Source organism: Oncorhynchus nerka, linkage group LG26 (genome assembly GCF_034236695.1).
Source record: "Oncorhynchus nerka isolate Pitt River linkage group LG26, Oner_Uvic_2.0, whole genome shotgun sequence".
Taxonomy (NCBI): domain Eukaryota; kingdom Metazoa; phylum Chordata; class Actinopteri; order Salmoniformes; family Salmonidae; genus Oncorhynchus; species Oncorhynchus nerka.
Genome location: NC_088421.1, coordinates 20,495,268 through 20,514,385, shown reverse-complemented (window position 1 = coordinate 20,514,385; position 19,118 = coordinate 20,495,268). Strand labels below are relative to the sequence as shown.

The 19,118-nt window shown below is 43.2% G+C and overlaps 1 protein-coding gene across 2 annotated transcripts in view; it reads right to left on the bottom strand.

Moving 5' to 3' along the window:
• Positions 1-245: 245 nt before the first annotated feature.
• LOC115119383 (transmembrane protein 104-like) overlaps positions 246-19,118 on the bottom strand; it is an 87,154-nt gene continuing 68,281 nt past the window's right edge. For both annotated transcript variants that reach the window (XM_065010237.1, XM_029648157.2), the window contains exon 10: positions 246-7,704. In XM_065010237.1, coding sequence (XP_064866309.1) covers positions 6,941-7,704 — 764 coding nt within the window. In that variant the 3' untranslated portion in view covers positions 246-6,940. The remainder of the gene's footprint in view (positions 7,705-19,118) is intronic.

The following is a 19,118-nucleotide window of genomic DNA, read 5'->3' as shown; positions in this document are numbered from 1 at the left end:
AACAAGTGATTCATGCATTCTAAACAGTCATCTGAATATGAAAAAGTAAACGGATAAGGTGCTTAATAGTATTGTGAGGGATAGTTTGACATTTGTATTTTGTCCAAACCAGGCCGTTCCAATTGGAAATGTTTCAAACCCTCATCATCAAAGGGTTTCTAACGGAACATTATTGGTCTTTTGAAACAGGAAGTGAAATGTAAGTACAAGTGAATGTTAAATGAGAACAGAACTTCACCATAGAGTTAATTTCAAACATCTGTTCTTTAATTAAGGTTCAAAAGGTCCAGAAAAACAAAATGCTTTTATTTCCTTTTCGAAACAGAAACATAGGAATCATACAATTGAAACACTTAGAATGAGCATTGATTGAATTCACATACAGGCAAAATCATTGAAAACCATTGTAAAAAGAACAACAGTTGAACTTATGCAACACAGTGAATTAAAGGTACTACATGTAACAACTCAACAACGAACCGTCTCTTGTCAAATTGACTGGAGCCAGCAAATCTTGTTGTCAAATTGACTGGAGCCAGCAAATCTCGTTGTCAAATTGACTGGAGCCAGCAAATCTTATTGTCAAATTGACTGGAGACAGCAAATCTTATTGTCAAATTGACTGGAGACAGCAAATCTTATTGTCAAATTGACTGGAGCCAGCAAATCTCGTTGTCAAATTGACTGGAGCCAGCAAATCTTATTGTCAAATTGACTGGAGACAGCAAATCTTATTGTCAAATTGACTGGAGACAGCAAATCTTATTGTCAAATTGACTGGAGACAGCAAATCTTATTGTCAAATTGACTGGAGACAGCTAATCTTATTGTCAAATTGACTGGAGACAGCAAATCTTATTGTCAAATTGACTGGAGACAGCAAATCTTATTGTCAAATTGACTGGAGACAGCCAATCTTTATTGTCAAATTGACTGGAGACAGCAAATCTTATTGTCAAATTGACTGGGGCCAGCAAATCTTATTGTCAAATTGACTGGGGCCAGCAAATCTTATTGTCAAATTGACTGGAGACAGTAAATCTTATTGTCAAATTGACTGGAGACAGCAAATATTATTGTCAAATTGACTGCGGCCAGCAAATCTTATTGTCAAATTGACTGCGGCCAGCAAATCTTATTGTCAAATTGACTGGAGACAGCAAATCTTATTGTCAAATTGACTGGAGACAGCAAATCTTATTGTCAAATTGACTGGAGACAGCAAATCTTATTGTCAAATTGACTGGAGACAGCAAATCTTATTGTCAAATTGACTGGAGACAGCAAATCTTATTGTCAAATTGACTGGAGACAGCAAATCTTATTGTCAAATTGACTGGGCCAGCAAATCTTATTGTCAAATTGACTGGAGACAGCAAATCTCTCAAATCTGACTGGTCTGTGGTTGAATTGACAAGAGATTTGCTTGCCTCAGTCAATTAGCCAACATTTCAGTTATCTTTCAGTTTTTAAACAACTTATTGGCTGACCTTGGTTCAATTATTTGAATTCCATTTAGTTTTTTCTGTGAGCTCAGTAGGAAGTTGTAGTTTCCAACAGGCCAATATTCTACATCGTTTAGTGCAGAAAACGTGGTAATTAACTACAATGACCATAATCCATTGCATGCCTACTTGTCTGGTCTGTGTGGGGCATACACAGAGGGAGAGAAGAGAAGAGACAAAAAAACACGTGATAGAGCAGTTGCGTGAGGTATCTCTACCTGAAAATACATGATCTAAGTGAAGCTGCTACTCTATGTTATTATGCATGTCACTTTAATAACTCTACCCACATGAATATATATACCTCAATTACCTCGACTAAATGGCATCCCCTGTATATAGCCTCGCTATTGTTGTTTTACTGCTGCTCTTTAATTATTTGTTACTTTTATTTCTTATTTTTTTAGGTATTTTTCTTAAAACTGGTTGGTTATGGTCTTGTAAGTAAGCATTTCACTGTAAGGTTGTTACGGATACAGGTATCCTGTGTCTGTGTGTATATGTATCCTGTGTTCTTTTCTCTCCTTCTCCCCTCACAGGTGAAAATCATCACTCCCCAATCAGTCACTAATCCAATCATCAATCAGAAGACACACCTCCTCCTGTTTCCTACCCAATCACAGTTCCTTTCCCTTGGTTTAAAAACCCCATCATTTGTTTGCTCTAGAGCTAAATCTCTCTGTAAATGCCATGTCTGTAGGTTGCTGTGTTTCACGCTCTCTTTGTGTATTAACCTCTCTTTTGTTTGAGCACCTCCATAGCACTTTGTCATCACCTGTGAGTATTGTTTTTGGTTATGGTGTTTGTGTTTGATTGCTGGTGGGAAAAGGGGAAACCAAGACAAGTCGCCCATGGGCATACACTACCCGTAGGTAGACTTTGGTAAATACACTAGTTAGAACTGGGCAGACCACCCACTGTATTTTTGGTTAGTTAGCTGTTAAAGTAGGCTAGTCTAGCTTTTTTTTTTTTTTTTTAATACTTATTGTTTCTTTCCTTGGGTCCAGCTCAGCCCCTTTTCCTGCTCCCCCCATTACCGTGTGTTTACAAATAAACCTTGAGTTTGACGGTAGATTTCAGTTGTCGTAGTTTTGTTCGCACTTTTACTTTGTCACTATTAGAATTTGCATGAGTTATGTTACGGGTCTCATTACCATCCCCCTCCTAGACTGTCGGGCCAAAAGGGATTCGTAACAGTCTACACCAGTTGTATTCGGCACATGACAAAATTTGTATTGGTATCAGCAATCATAAAATGTATTTAACTAGGCAAGTCCGTTAAGAACAAATTCTTATTTACAATGACTGCCTCCACCGGCCAAACCCGGACGACGCTGTGCCAATTGTGCGCCGCCCTATGGGACTCTCAATCAAGGCCGGTTGTGATACAGCTGAGATGCAGTGCCTTAGATCGCTGCGCCACTCGGGAGCCCTAAATGTGCCTTATTTACTTTGAAGAATCACCAAAAAAAGTGATAATGCCAGACAGCAGCTCTATATAGATGAGATGACTTGGAATGAAATGAAGTCATCAAATAGAGCTAATGTAATATACACGACGGAAATATTTTATTAAAGTAATGTGAATAAATGATTATATGTAGTAAGGGGCAGTCTACTGTCATGGGACTTTAATTCATTGTTTATTCTGTGTTACAGCATTCAACCCATAATGCATTTGTTTTAACATTCTGGAAAAAATATTGTAAAAAACTATCATTCCACCATTAAAACGTTGATATATTAAGGAAAGGTTCTGAAATTACAATGTTAATATTACATCTCTTTAATACTCACAAAACTGTCTCAAAGTCAAGACGAGGCGAACCCACACTTTAGAAGACAAGGATATCCCAGTTTATTTTAAGAGACATTGGTTGTCAGTTAATTTAACTGGCTTACATGCAGATCTTATCTGACAGGCTGCTTAAAACAAAGACATGCCAGGAAAAACAAGTCAACAAATTAATGGAAACAATAACCCCGGGAAAAAAGGCACATTTCACAACTCCAAAGAAGAGTCAGACACACGCATTTAAAATCTTTTCGAAGTGACACACTGACACAAGAATACACACAGACAAACACTCTCAAACAGTTCAAATTTGCTTGAAATCTTACTTCCCCAACCCAGTTCAAAACATATTGCACATTTGTATTGAAAAGAAGATGAGGAAAAATAAGAGTAACTATCCACCACAATCTGGAAGCTTAAAGGAACAACTGACTACAACATTTTGAAAGGAGCTGCATGCAGAAATGTAATGTTGACAATAATTACCAGAAGGAACCCAAGATTGAGAGAAGCAGTGTTACAGAAATAGTCACACTTTTTCTGTCCTAACACACACAATACCATCAATATGCTACAATGCATGACTATTAGTCTAATGCATTTTAAATAGTGTCAAGCTGTATATGTTGATGGGTTATGAATACCATAGTTATCAACCCTTACAAACATCTTGATGATAAACCATTTGCAAAAGTCTACGTAAAACACACAAGGTCAAACCCAAGGCAATTATGTGCAAACTTGTGCAATGTTGCAGGTGCAAACCATGAATGGCAATAAGTATTTCCCTTTTTGACCAGGTGAGTGCTCATGACAGCCAGCTAACGATACACTTTAGCTATTACTTTAGCACTTACATAGTAAAAGAGAACCACTATTCTAAATGTGACCATGTAATATGGAACCCTACACCACAAAACATGATTTACATTCCCCAACAACAATACTGTTTCAAAGATATGACTCCTGTAGTTGGGCTCCAAACTTGATGACAATAATAGGACATAATATATATTCTATAGAGCAGAGATATAAATAGATATATAGAACCAGAGTATATGACAATGAGACAGAAGCGTATAACGTGGGCATGAGCAGAGCTCAGGGCGAAGAGGCTGTTCCCAAGTCTGGAAGTAAAATCTAATTAGTCGATCAAACTGAGCTACCAGGAAACTGTATTAAAACCTCAAGTAAAGAGCTGTCAACAAATCAGAAAGCTGAGAAATTCTCGTTGCGAGCATGAGACAGATGGTTAAAATCAAATCAAACTTTATTTGCCACATGCGCCGAATACAACAAGTGTAGACTTTACCGTGAAATGCTTACTTACAAGACCTTAACCAACAGTGCAGTTCATGGTATGAGAAAACCAGTGATTGCAAAAATAGATATACTGGGACTACTGTAGAGGCATCTTTGTGGTACATTAGGCACTGTGCCAGCTGGCTCCTGGTGATGTAGCCAACATAAACCTTCCTGTGTCCATTGATAATTTTCTGGGGTTAAAGTTCAACAAAGAGCAGTCAGGTGCTGACATGGAGTAGATGAAGGGCTGATGATTTGGTGGTGAACAGTAAAACATGAGGGTGGTATGTGTACAGAGTTTGAACTCAAGATCGGTCTCCTGATGACCAGAGACGGAGCTCTGTCATCAGGCCCATCAGTCAGGGATCTGTCATGGACAAAGGTTCATTGTTCACAGGGAAGACAAGGAGAACTGAGGCAGAGCCACCAGTGAGGAATGTAGAAATGCCAGCCATAATAAACTGATTATAAGAGATTCATTTAGCTTGCTTTTTTCACCATCCCAAGTTCATTTTAAAGCCACATTAAAGTCTCTCTGCATTGCCATTAGGAACAGGAGCGTTGAGTTAGTTGTCAGGTTATATTTTTCCTCCACTCTCCATCCTCTCTCCATAGTTTCAGCATATTCTGTCTTTAGCCGCAACACTGTTTCTGAAGGTCCAGAGGAACACTGACACCTCCCTGCTCTATCCTTCCTTCAGTTATTGTGGATTTAAAATGAGGCATTTGGAAACAAGTTGACCAGCTCTTTGTATATGCTTAAAAACAGTGCTGTTGTGTAGTGCAATGCCTTGCTAATACAGTCTGATTGTTCAGCTTGTATTTTTCTACAGAGGGACACTGGAACAGAGTGAACAAGGTCCTCTTCCTTGTGTTCCTACATACGGTAGCAGCTTTCATACAATCACAAGATATTTGGTCCCTTTCCACAAATGATATAGATTACTCTTAAAATGGGTGATCTGCAGTTGATACATCTATTAATTATATGTGCCCATTGATTATTGAAGAATATAACATGTAAATGCCTCATCCGCTTAGTTCAACTCTCACAACTGACCAGTACCTATAATATAAGCTTGTTGTACTCCAATGTTATAAACAAAGTAAATGTAAATAAACACTAAACTATCATTTTGATATCATGGATGGCTAGTCCATGAATTTGATAATGGTTACATTTCTCCAGTCCCATCTTTTTTACTGACACAGGGGTGGGGAGGACACTTTATAATGGTTACATTTCTCCAGTCCCATCCTTTGTACTGACACAGGGGTGGGGAGGACACTTTATAATGGTTACATTTCTCCAGTCCCATCCTTTGTACTGACACAGGGGTGGGGAGGACACTTTATAATGGTTACATTTCTCCAGTCCCATCCTTTGTACTGACACAGGGGTGGGGAGGACACTGTATAATGGTTACATTTCTCCAGTCCCATCCTTTGTACTGACACAGGGGTGGGGAGGACACTTTATAATGGTTACATTTCTCCAGTCCCATCCTTTGTACTGACACAGGGGTGGGGAGGACACTTTATAATGGCTACATTTCTCCAGTCCCATCTTTTTTACTGACACAGGGGTGGGGAGGACACTTTATAATGGTTACATTTCTCCAGTCCCATCCTTTTTACTGACAGGGGTGGGGAGGACACTTTATAATGGCTACATTTCTCCAGTCCCATCTTTTTTACTGACACAGGGGTGGGGAGGACACTTTATAATGGTTACATTTCTCCAGTCCCATCCTTTTTACTGACACAGGGGTGGGGAGGACACTTTATAATGGTTACATTTCTCCAGTCCCATCCTTTGTACTGACACAGGGGTGGGGAGGACACTTTATAATGGCTACATTTCTCCAGTCCCATCTTTTTTACTGACACAGGGGTGGGGAGGACACTTTATAATGGTTACATTTCTCCAGTCCCATCCTTTTTACTGACACAGGGGTGGGGAGGACACTTTATAATGGTTACATTTCTCCAGTCCCATCCTTTGTACTGACACAGGGGTGGGGAGGACACTTTATAATGGCTACATTTCTCCAGTCCCATCCTTTGTACTGACACAGGGGTGGGGAGGACACTTTATAATGGCTACATTTCTCCAGTCCCATCTTTTTACTGACACAGGGGTGGGGAGGACACTTTATAATGGTTTCAACTGCTGATTACCGCTGTAATTAAAAGGGTTCCCATGCTACAAGAGCAGCATAAAAAGGCACACCGTTCAGCCTGTACCATGTTCTGGAAGGTCTCAGGTAGAGAGAATGTAGAAATACAAGACACCCACACAGAGAAACCGGTCTTTCACAACCAGTCCGTGTCCTCATTTCTTGGTGTCCTCCAGGATGATGTTGGCTGTGACAAACATGAGGCAGAAGGTAGCCCACACCACTACGAACCACACCCAGAAGGTGTGGCGGAACGGGGACTGGTGCTTATTGACCTCGTCCGTGCCCAGCATAGGCACCAGGTGGCGCCGGCCAAAGTACACCAGCAGGGCGGGGATGACGTACTGGATGCCCGTGCCAGCGTAGGCGCCCGTGATGCCCACCAGGGACTCCAGGTTGTGGGTGCAGAAAGCCACGATGATGGGCGGCACCAGGGTGATGAGGGGGAAGACGATGCGGTCAACCACCCAGGGGTAGGTGCCCCCGTCACGGTGGAAGAGGGTCTTCCAGTTGTTGCGCAGCGTGACTGCGATGATGGGGAAGTTGGTGCTGATGGTGAAGACTGGGAAGAGGCCCAGGAAGTAGCGCAAAGCGGGGATGTCCAGCACGTCACAGTTGTCAGTGAAGTTGAGGGTGTACATGTCGTGTAGCAGCGAGCTGTCGAAGCAGAAGATGGCTGTGAAGGAGAGCAGGCCGTAGAAGCCAAGGATGAGGACATAGTCACACACCACCAGGGTACCCACACGCCTCTTATCAGAGATGGGTGTCACCAGGGAGGGCAGGGAGTGCTGGCACATGAAGGAGTAGACACACACTCCAAACAGGTTTGGCACCCCAGAGATCTGGGCCATACGGGGGTGGCCTTCGCCCCGGCCTTTACCAATACGGATCAGAGCCAGGATAATCATCATGGTGAACGCTGAAAGACACACAGAAAAACAGCGGGTACTGGAGTTAAGTGTTGTGACAACACCAAAACAAACAAAGTAGTGTGTGTGTATACGACATTTCAAAAGGTAATCCCACAGAGGGACTGTTATAGCCTCATGCAGTTTAAATCAAGGCTATCTACTAGGAGAGTTGAAAGGGAAGCTGTTACGGTAAAATAAAGCTCAAATTTCCTTTCATTTGACAATTTAGACCAAATCAAACCCATATTTTACTTGGTTGCATGCAAACTAAAACACAAAAATCCTCAAGAGTAAAGTATAATATTTAATGTAAAAAGTGAATTAAATTGGAAGCTAAATATTGGCCAAATCTATAATACACCTACATCATCTCATAACAGTAATAGGATTGGCCAAGTAAAGAAATGACATGGAGGCATTTAAGGATACCGATAATAAATATAAATTTTTATGACATTCGACTTCGGTGTCACCCGGTTCACATTATTGTATATTTCTGATGCCAAATTGTGATCCGGTGCATGCCAACTAGGCAAAGCTACACACTGCTTAATCCCTGAATGCTTTTGATGGGTCCAGATATTGCAACATCCCAGAGGTCAGATTAGGGCCAAACCTCTGGAATGATCCCTTTATGTAGCCCTCCCCTAATCCACCCCTACCTTTCATTATAGCACCACTGTTTTAAAAAATACATTTTAAAGGGCAAGCCTTTTACCATTGCTAATCTGAAAGCGATTAATGTTGACAAGGCAAGATTGTTTAGGCCCTAATGGGCTGTGGGAGAGTGCTGAGCTGGCCAGGACGGACACATAACTCAGCTTCCTCCTCTGTCCTCCATGCTGCTAATGCCTGAGCATGGCCATCCAGGTAGAAACACAAGCCAGCATCTGTCAGCTGACTGCAGAAACAATATGCAGTCCATCTAGTTATGAACTAAACTCCCCCCCCATCAAAGGGCAGGAAGCTTTATGCCTCATGAGGATAATACTGAAACAACTTAGTAAGATATTGCCTTCCAGCTGCCTGATCCAGAAACTATCCCGCAGGCAAAGACTACAGCCTATAGGAATGCTATGGATTATATACAGTATGTGAAGGCTCTCTGACTCTCAGTTCATCCAACCCAAAGTCAGCAGAGGTTGAAGGCTGGGTGGTACAAAAGGCGTCAGCGTCTCCACCTCATACTGTTTGTTCAAAGGCCATCCCCAAATCGATTGGTGCGACTGCCTCTGTGGCTGTTGGGCTGGGCGTTACTAAATCAGAGCTTTAAGCATGGATGCCAGTCCCCCCCCCCCCAATCTCCTCACCTTCCCAAACCCAATCAGGCCATTAAACTGGGAATCAGTCACAGACGCACTCCACGGCCCACTCCTCAGCTTTCATCACACTCACACGGGGTGACGTTCAGAACGCACATTGCTTCACTACTCACCCCACTACACCATACCACTAGGACCCCACTTCAAAACACACCCACACAGCCCTGTGTAGCTATGCAGGTTAGAGTAGAGCCAAAGCGCTCTTGTACTTGCCGGCAATATCTCAACATCCATCTGGGCCCAATTGCCAGGAGAGGCAACCCATCAGTGTCAGGGGAGAGGGTGGATTGGCTCTTTAGATAGGGCCTGAGTGAGGGGCCAGCGGATTACCAATTAATCTGCAGCAACTGGGGCGGTGGGAGGGGGTATAGAGAGGAGACGTGGGAGAGGGGTGCCACTGGCAGCCTCATCCTCCTTCAAGGTCTCTCACTAGCATCAGGTGAGGTCGGGACAGGAGTGGAGTCCTCTGATCCAATCCTCCACTGTAAGTTTTTTTTACACTCTTCGGGGCACAGGTGAAATATTCCAGAGCTAGCAAGGGGGAAAGGGGCTGGGAACGTGGAGTTTTAATCTGCCCCTATTAATCAGGTACTGTGTACTTCTGCCGTGGCACTTTAATGTATGTCAGGGGGATGAAATGATTCACTCCAATTACAAGGACAAAATGTTCAGAGGAGGGGATGGGGGAAAAACGACCAATGACAGAGGTAGTAGGATAGCTAACAAGTAGTGGGATTATGCCTTTGGAGAGAACAAGCAGAAATAAGACGAGTTAACTAACAGGCTAAATGCAAACATCTTATTTTGACTAATGTGATTACTTACTCATCTTAAAATAGGACAGGATACTCTTAAAAACAAGTTTTCCCTTGGGCTTTGTGTGGACTTAGTTTGGGGTGGACACTGAGATAAAGATGCCCAGCAGTGGCCAAAGTCCTACCTGTTGAGGATTAAAGCTCAGATAGTCAAGATTTAATGGATACCTGGCCTACATCCATTGTCAACATTGGCTCAGGACAGGAGAAGCAGCCAGAGCAGAATCCTGTTTTAACACAGTCTATGTAGAGAATGGGACAGTGGGCAGTGGACCAGCACTCAAGGACATCGGCAAATAACACCTTCACAACAAGTATAATCCCCAAAGACATCACGTCAAAACATATGGAAAAACTATGCAGATGAGGTCAACACTCAATGTGAAAACATGAGCCACATTGGGACTCTGGGAATACAGTATGTATTGTAGTGACGTTGTCTTTGTATCTTCATCGAACTGGACATGAGACTGTAGGTGGGGATAGTCATCAGCTGTCCCTCTCACTTCAGGCATGGAACACAATGTGCTGTATGACAGTCTGCCTGCTGTACTCTCCCTCTCTCTCCCCGAGAAGTAATGTACGTCCGCTGTGTGTGAAACAGCCATCAAAAGGAGCCGTCCCGCTGGTCATGACAGACGACGGACAGCGGGAGACGCTTCTCCTCTATTCCCTGACATTAACGGTAACAGGCTATACAGGAAGGAACATGGGCGGAGGGCGTTTAATTAAGAGTCTTATAGGACGGGACGCCACGCACACCTAGTGTACAGATGCTTAACCTTCACCAGAGCAACAGGTCTTTTCTCTGCCAGCAAGGCTGAAATGTTAGGTTGTCGTGGTGCAACAAGCACAGTGATTCATCACACTCCCCTCTTATCCCCTCGGTGAGGCCCATGGAAGCCTGGAGGAAAATGGCACTGGTATTTATGTTACAGTCTTCTTCATCTTGATGTATCTGCCTCTGATGCTGGAGCCCAGCGCACTCCTCTCGGCAGGGTTTGAACTGTAAAACCCCTGGTGACACGGTCAGTGACTGGCTCTTTTATGAGGGAAGGGCCACGCTTTAAAAAGCTGATAGAGAACTTTGCTCTTTTCCCACCATACGGCGGCACAGGCTAAGGTTGGGACAAGGAGGCTCAGCATCGCGCCTCAAATTGATAGTGAATGGCAAAAAGGCATAGCGGCTCCGCAGGTATCTACACAGGCTGATCAGACAGTGTGAAGGGCAGGGAGAGTTTGGGGGAAAGATCTTTTTTTAACCATGACTTTCAGGTCAGGATGCATCACATGGTATTAGAATGGAATGACATTGGTAGCAATCTTTGACACGGCTCCATTTTGAGCAGGTATACTGGAGCGGCTGAATGGAACCCACCCAAATAACTGGTGCTACCTTCTGGGTTATAGATCGGGAAGCCATAGCCAGGTCACAACTAAAATAATTACTTTGGCAGCTGCTTGACAAACACACATCTGTGATAGAGAACAAGTGAGGTTCAAAGGTAAACAGTGTTCTGTAAAAAAGCATAGTCGACCCTTCTACTGTAGTTCTGTCCCCTAAAGTTGGAGTGACAGAATTTCTCTCCTATGGCAGAGACGTTGGAGTGACAGAGAATTTCTCTATGGCTCTGATCCCAACTATCATGCTTTAGTGCTCATTAAAGACAAGACCTCATTTGTCTTACTTAAGGCACTGAACTAACTCCTCTTATCTTTGAAAGAGATTGAAAGTCGATCAGATGAAAGAACTGAACACTAAGTAGAACAAAGTACATTTTGATAATGTACTCATTCATCATTCCTTTGCAATTGGATCATGCTACACGAGTTAGGGCAACCATGTGTGGGTTTTATAGTACTTGGTGCAGCCTTAGCTATGAATCTCACTGGTTTTATCTGTCTAACGGCAAAGAATAGGAGGAAATCTTTGATCACTAGGAGGGCTTTAGAGGCACGGGGACAGTATGTCTGGAAAGAAAATCCAACGCAGTTAGTCAGATTACAAGATTACCAGCCATTGGTGACAGCATAGAGCCAGTATTAAATAAGTTATTGCATCAAGAAATATATACATTTTACATTCCTTATTGAGGCCATATTGCTATCCTCTCTCTAAAGGGCAGTGTCATTGACTTCCTGATGGGAGTCTAATCTGAAGCATGGAGGGCCTTCCTGCAGACCTGGCATCTGAGCTCCTCCATCCTCCTGGTAATCTCGCACACCCCGAGAGCCTGGCACCGGGATCCTCATCTTAACATCGCCTCCTTTGAATTCCATGCTGTCACAGTTAATGGAAACTATGCCTCTCCATCGGATGGACACTTAGCTTGGTGAAAAACAAAGTGAATTCAGATGGGATTCCTCTCTGCCTGAGACATTTTCTTTGCAAGAGATACGCTCGACCTCATCTTTATGATATGGTGATTCAAGTCTCCGACCAATCGGATGGTATCGCGCCGTCCCAACCTTCGCTCTCTCTCCCCCGCTACTCTCTCCTCTTCCATCCTATCATCTTCCCTCTGCTCAAACCTTCTCCAACCTATCTCCTGATTCTGCCTCCTCAAGCCATTATCCTCCAGGCCGGCTCGGTCCTCCCCTCCCGCTCCGTGGCTCGACGACTCATTGCGAGCTCACAGAACAGGGCTCCGGGCAGCCGAGCGGAAATGGAGGAAAAACTCGCCTCCCTGCAGACCTGGCATCCTTTCACTCCCTCCTCTCTACATTTTCCTCCTCTGTCTCACCACTCTAAATTCCAAGCATCTGCCTCTAACCCTAGGAAGCCTTTGCCACCTTCTCTATCAACCATTTTGAAAAGAAGGTCGACGACATCCAATCCTCGTTTGCTAAGTCAAACGACACCGCTGGTTCTGCTCACACTGCCCTACCCTGTGCTCTGACCTCTTTCTCCTCTCTCTCCAGATGACATCTCGCGTCTTGTGACGGCCGGCCGCCCAACAACCTGCCCGCTTGACCCTATCCCCTCCTCTCTTCTCCAGACCATCTCCGGTGACCTTCTCCCTTACCTCACCTCGCTCATCAACTCATCCCTGGAGCTCGTAATCCCGTCTTCAAGAGAGCGAGAGTTGCACCCCTTCTGAAAAAACCTACACTCGATCCCTCCGATGTCAAGACTCTCTTCTCTGATCACGGAGGCGCTCCGCACTGCTAAAGCTAACTCTCTCTCCTCTGCTCTCATCCTTCTAGACCTATCGGCTGCCTTCGATACTGTGAACCATCAGATCCTCCTCTCCACCCTCTCCCGAGTTGGGCAACGTCCTACCTGACAGGTCGCTCCCTACCAGGTGGCGTGGCGAGAATCCGTCTCCTCACCACGTGCATTCCTGTCATAACCTCACATGGTCTCTCCTATCATTGCTATGCAGACGACACACAATTAATCTTCTCCTTTCCCCCTTCTGACGACCAGGTGGCGAATCGCATCTCTGCATGTCTGGCAGACATATCTTGAACGTGCCGTCCTTGGATGATCTCTCTCGAATGATCATCCCAGTCAGGTTTCAAGATAGTCATTCAATATCACATCCACTGCTAAAGCTAACTGCAAGCCCACGCTTGGAGTCCTACCTGACAGGTCTTCCTGGCGAGAATGGGGGTGCTCTCACCACTGGGACTTCCAAGTCACCTGGCTCTGTCATAACCTCGTCTCTCCTATGACAACTGGCAGACATATCATTGACGGTGTGAACCTCGGCAAGACGCTTCTCTTCCTCCCAGACTAAGACAACTCCATTGTGTCCTTCCCAGAGCGCTAAGAACCTTGGCGTGATCTGGACAACACCCTGTCGTTCTCAAATTCAAAGGTTCATGCTCTACAACATCCGCAGGGACCCTGCCTCACACAGGAAGCGGCGCAGGTCCTAATCCAGGCACTTGTCATCTTCTGGATTACTGACTCGCTGTTGGCTGGGCTCCCCTGCCTGTGCCATTTACAACTCATCCAGAACGCCGCAGCCCGTCTGGTGTTCAACCTTCCCAAGTTCTCTCACGGCTCCTCCGCTCTCTCCACTGGCTTCCAGTTGAAGCTCGCATCCGCTACAAGACCATGGTGCTTGCCTACGGAGCTGTGAGGGGAACGGCACCTCACTACCTCCAGGCTCTGATCAGGCCCTACACCCAAACAAGGGCACTGCGTTCATCCACCTCTGGCCTGCTCGCCTCCCTACCACTGAGGAAGTACAGTTCCCGCTCAGCCCAGTCAAAACAATGGTGGAACAAACTCCCTGACGCCAGGACAGCGGAGTCAATCACCACCTTGAGACACCTGAAACCCCACCTCTTTAAGGAATACCTAGGATAGGATGTAATCCTTCTCCCCCTCCCCCCTTAAAAGACCTAGATGCACTATTGTAAAGTGGCTGTTCCACTGGATGTCATAAGGTGAAATCACCAATTTGTAAGTCGCTCTGGATAAGAGCGTCTGCTAAATGACTTAAATGTAAATGTAAATGTAATCTGGACTTTTACATTAACACTCTCTGCTCTTCACGCCTGTCTGCAGGTTACACTCGTCACACGGCATCGGGGAGGGACTGAGTGCATTGTGTAGGTGTCAAACAGTCACATATCACATCCACATAACTGCTATTTGTGATATATAGCACTTCAAATGGGGATGGCAATGACCTTGTGGGGAATGTTTCAATTTAAACGCCCCCCAGGGGAGGCACTTACAGTTGTATCTCCAGTGGTAGCAAACAAAGTGTTTGCGGTTAAGCCAAGGTTGGCCAGCACTCTCAACCCCCCAAGTAGCTGTAGAATACAGTATCTGTGGAAGAGGGACTCTTCTTCAGCCGCTGCCCTGGGACGGGTTTCCTTGACTTCATTAAGGAGCACAAAATGACTTCAGGTGAGGAGCTTTGAAGCACACCACTGTTCTGATTTTGTGAGTAGTACACTCTCTGTAGCAATGCTTTTGCGCTTGATGTGGTAAGAGTCTATAATAACAGTTGACAGGTCAAGGGCTTTTCATGTACTTTCATCTTTCTGACATTAAAAGACATATGGGATATTATTCTAGCAAAGGCTTTGACAGTAGATAGGAACATTCATCTCTACTGGTATACAAACTGGCCTCTTGCTACTTCCATTGCTTAATAGATTAAAATCCAAGTCCAACTCCAGCAGCACTCCTTTGCAGCAATCATCCCATCATTAATTAAAGGGCAATTCCACCTCTTTTCAACCTCCCATTCATTTTCTCCAGCACCAAACCAGTATTTACATAATTTGTGAAAACAGTATTTCTATGATCTGTGGTTAGCCTTTTTGGGATAGGGGGCAGCATTTTCACTTTTGGATAAATAGCGTGCCCAGAGTGAACTGCCTCCTACTCTGTCCCAGATGCTAAAATATGCATATTATTATTAGTATTGGATAGAAAACACTCTGAAGTGTCTAAAATTGTTTGAATGATGTCTGTGAGTATAACAGAACTCATATGGCAGGCAACAACCTGAGAAGAAATCCAACCAGGAAGTGCGAAATCTGAGGTTTGTAGTTTTTCAACTCAGCCCACATTGAAGATACAGGGTGATATTAGTTATGTTTCACTTCCCAAGGCTTCCACTAGATGTCAACAGTATTTAGAACCTATTTCTACTCTAAAGGACGGGCTCATAAGGGCTCTTTGAGTGAGTGGTCTGGCAGAGAGCCACAGCCTCGGTCTGGCGCGCTCACGTGAAAGGTAGCTACGTTCCACTTCATTTGTACAGACAAAGGAATTGTCCGGTTGGAACATTAATGACGTTTTATGTTAAAAAAACATCCTAAAGATTGATTCCATACTGTGTGTGGCATGTTTATTAACTTTTTGTACCACGTTCCGCGCGACCTGAAAACGCTTTTGGATTTGTTTACCCATCGCCCTAAAAAGAAGATATTTGGACATAACTGATGGACATTATCGAACAAATCAAACATTTATGGTGGAACTGCGATTCATGGGAGTGCATTCTGATGAAGATCATCAAAGGTAAGGGAATATTTAAAATGCTATTTCTGAGTAATGTTGACTACCCAATATGGCGGGTATCTTTTTGGCTGCTTTGTTGTATAAAGGCTGTACTCAAATTATTGCATGGTTTGCTTTCTCCGTAACGTTTTTTTGAAATCTGACACAGCGGTTGCATTAAGGAGAGGTTTATCTAAAAGTTCCATGTATAATAGTTGTATCTTTATCAATGTTTATTATGAGTATTTCTGTAAATTGATGTGGCTCTCTGCTCAATCACAGAATGTTTTGTAACTACTGAACGTAATGTGCCAATGTAAACTCAGATTTTTTTATATAAATATCAAACAATATTATTATTATCAAACAAAACATACATGTATTGTGTAACATGAAGTCCTATGAGTGTCATCTGATGAAGATCATCAAAGGTTAGTGATTAATTTTATCTCTATTTCAGCTTTTTGTGACTCCTCTTTGGCTGGAAAAATGGCTGTGTTTTTCTGTGGCTTGGTGGTGACCTAACATAATCGTTTGTGGTGCTTTCGCTGTAAATCATTTTTGAAATCAGACACTGTGGCTGGATTAACGAGAATTGTATCTTTAAAATGGTGTAAAATACTTGTATGCTTGAGGAATTTTAATTATGATATTTTGTTGTTTTGAATTTGGCGCCCTGCACTTTCACCGGCTGTTGCGGGGGTTCCGCCAGTCCTAGACAGGTTAACCTCTTGAACCTCTGGGGGCAGTATTTCATTTTTGGATGAAAAACGTTCCCGTTTTAAACAAGATATTTTGTCACGAAAAAATGCTCGACTATGCATATAATTGACACCTTTGGAAAGAAAACACTCTGACGTTTCCAAAACTGCAAAGATATTGTCTGTGAGTGCCACAGAACTAATGCTACAGGCGAAACCAAGATGAAATTTCATACAGGAAGTGAGCCAGATATTTGAGGCGCTGTGTTCCAATGTCTCCTTATATGGCTGTGAATGTGCAAGGAGAGAGCCTACACTTTCTGTAGTTTCCCCAAGGTGTTTGCAGCATTGTGACGTATTTGTAGGCATATCATTGGAAAATTTACCATAAGTGACTACATTTACCAGGTGTCCGCTCGGTGTCCTCCGTCGAAACTATTGCGTAATCTCCAGGTGCGTGCATGTTAACATTTTGAACAGAGGAGAAACCAAACTGCCACGAGTGAATAGAATAGATATGTGAAAAACACCTTGAGGATTGATTCTAAACAACGTTTGCCATGTTTCTGTCGATATTATGGAGTTAATTTGGAAAAAAGTTCGCGTTTTAATGACTGAATTTTCGGGTTTTCTCAGCCAAACGTGATGAACAAAACGGAGCGAATTCTCCTACACAAATAATCTTTTTGGAAAAACTGAACATTTGCTATCTAACTGAGAGTCTCCTCATTGAAAACATCTGAAGTTCTTCAAAGGTAAATTATTTTATTTGAATGCTTTTCTTGTTTTTGTGAAAACGTTGCCTGCTGAATGCTAGGCTTAATGCTATGCTAGCTATCAATACTCTTACACAAATGCTTGTGTAGCTATGGTTGAAAAGCATTTTTTGAAAATATGAGATGACAGTGTTGTTAGCAAAAGGCTAAGCTTGTGAGCCAATATATTTATTTCATTTCATTTGCGATTTTCATGAATAGTTAACGTTGCGTTATGGTAATGAGCTTGAGGCTATAATTACGCTCCCGGATACGGGATTGCTCGTCGCAACAGGTTAAAACAACAAGAAAGGACATTCTCTCATCACAGGATAGGATTAAAAGTAAAAATATTTAAAAACTGATTTTCAAAACCTGCAACAAGTGTCTAGCCAGAGTGAGGATATTTTCTTGCTCTCCACATCACCACGAATCTCATAGTGTTTAAAACATTTTAATGTTCTTTATTTCTATAAAACATAGAAATGCACAGTTTTCACATATGTAGACACTCGTATTGTGCTGGAGATAATGAAAATGAGTTTGAAAAGTGGTGGAGTTGCCCTTTAAACGAGGTGCTCCATGATGAGACCACTTGGCAGTATCGCAGCAGGGCTGCCATTTAACACCCCATACAGCAGCTCAACTCCACCGGGCAGAGCTGAGTTCAACTCCATGACGTTATCTACAGTGTTCAAGAAAACACCAATTAGTCCAATCACTCAGCCATGCCGCTGCAAATTGCACATTAGGCCAAAGATAAGAAACAAAATGCACCTACCTTCTTTACCATAAGGCTGAGCTAAGCCACGCTCCAAACACTGGGATCTCGAAAACACATCCGCTTGAGGCTGCCTTGAGGGCAGTTTTTTTCTTTCCCCCTTCAACTTCTCAACCGCAAACGTTTAAACCAACAACCTCTTCTGTGCTACTGATGACAGTTAAAAAAAATTGCATAACAAATGTTTATGTAAAGAAGAAGAAGAAGTCAAATGTTTATGTAAATTCAGTGGGTGGTTGCACCAGGTTAGCTAGAACACCCATCCAACAGTAATTAAACATTCAGTGAGTGCAGAATATGAATGTATTTTTTCTTCTGACCATTTCAAATAATTTATTGAGCATAGAAAGCTTGGTTCATGATGCAATGGAGGCAGACACAAGATACAAGGCAGACAAGATAAGAATAAAGCAAATGCTCATCTGCTTCTGTCTTCAATATCAAATCCTGTTCAGACCTGACATTTTTTTTCAAATGAGACAAACATAAAATGTTCAAAGCAAGTTGTGCATTTGACCTCTAGTATTCCTGCAGATCAATGACGAAACCCTGAGAAAGAGAATAAACTACAACACCAGACTGCGGTTAAAACTACATTCTAGAAGCACTGTGTCTTACATTCTCAGTCCTCCCTCACCTCCCTCCCAGACAAGGAAATGGAGAAGACGACGACAACACGGTGAGGTGAGCGGGGGACGGAAGTCAACAGTCATGATTAAGGGCTTAGTTGTCAGGGTATTGAGCTACAACTGACCCCAGGCAACACCACAGCAGAAGACATCCTTCAAGTTTTCCCCTAATCACATCCTATAAATTGTGTTCACTATCAAAACTAAGTTCTCATTACAAAATGAAACACCAAACTCCAATGCTAAACAGGATCAAGGAGAGGTGCCCAAAAACAAATAGGGAAAAACGCTGGCCACATGTATTTCTCTATATATCAAAAGTCACCAGAGATGTGAGTAAAGCGGACCTAGAATCTGAGCTCTGTTTATGTTTTGTTTCTGAAAGAGAAGTGTCAAACTAAGACTTCTACACCTGCATTGCTGTTTGGGGTTTAATAGCTGGGTT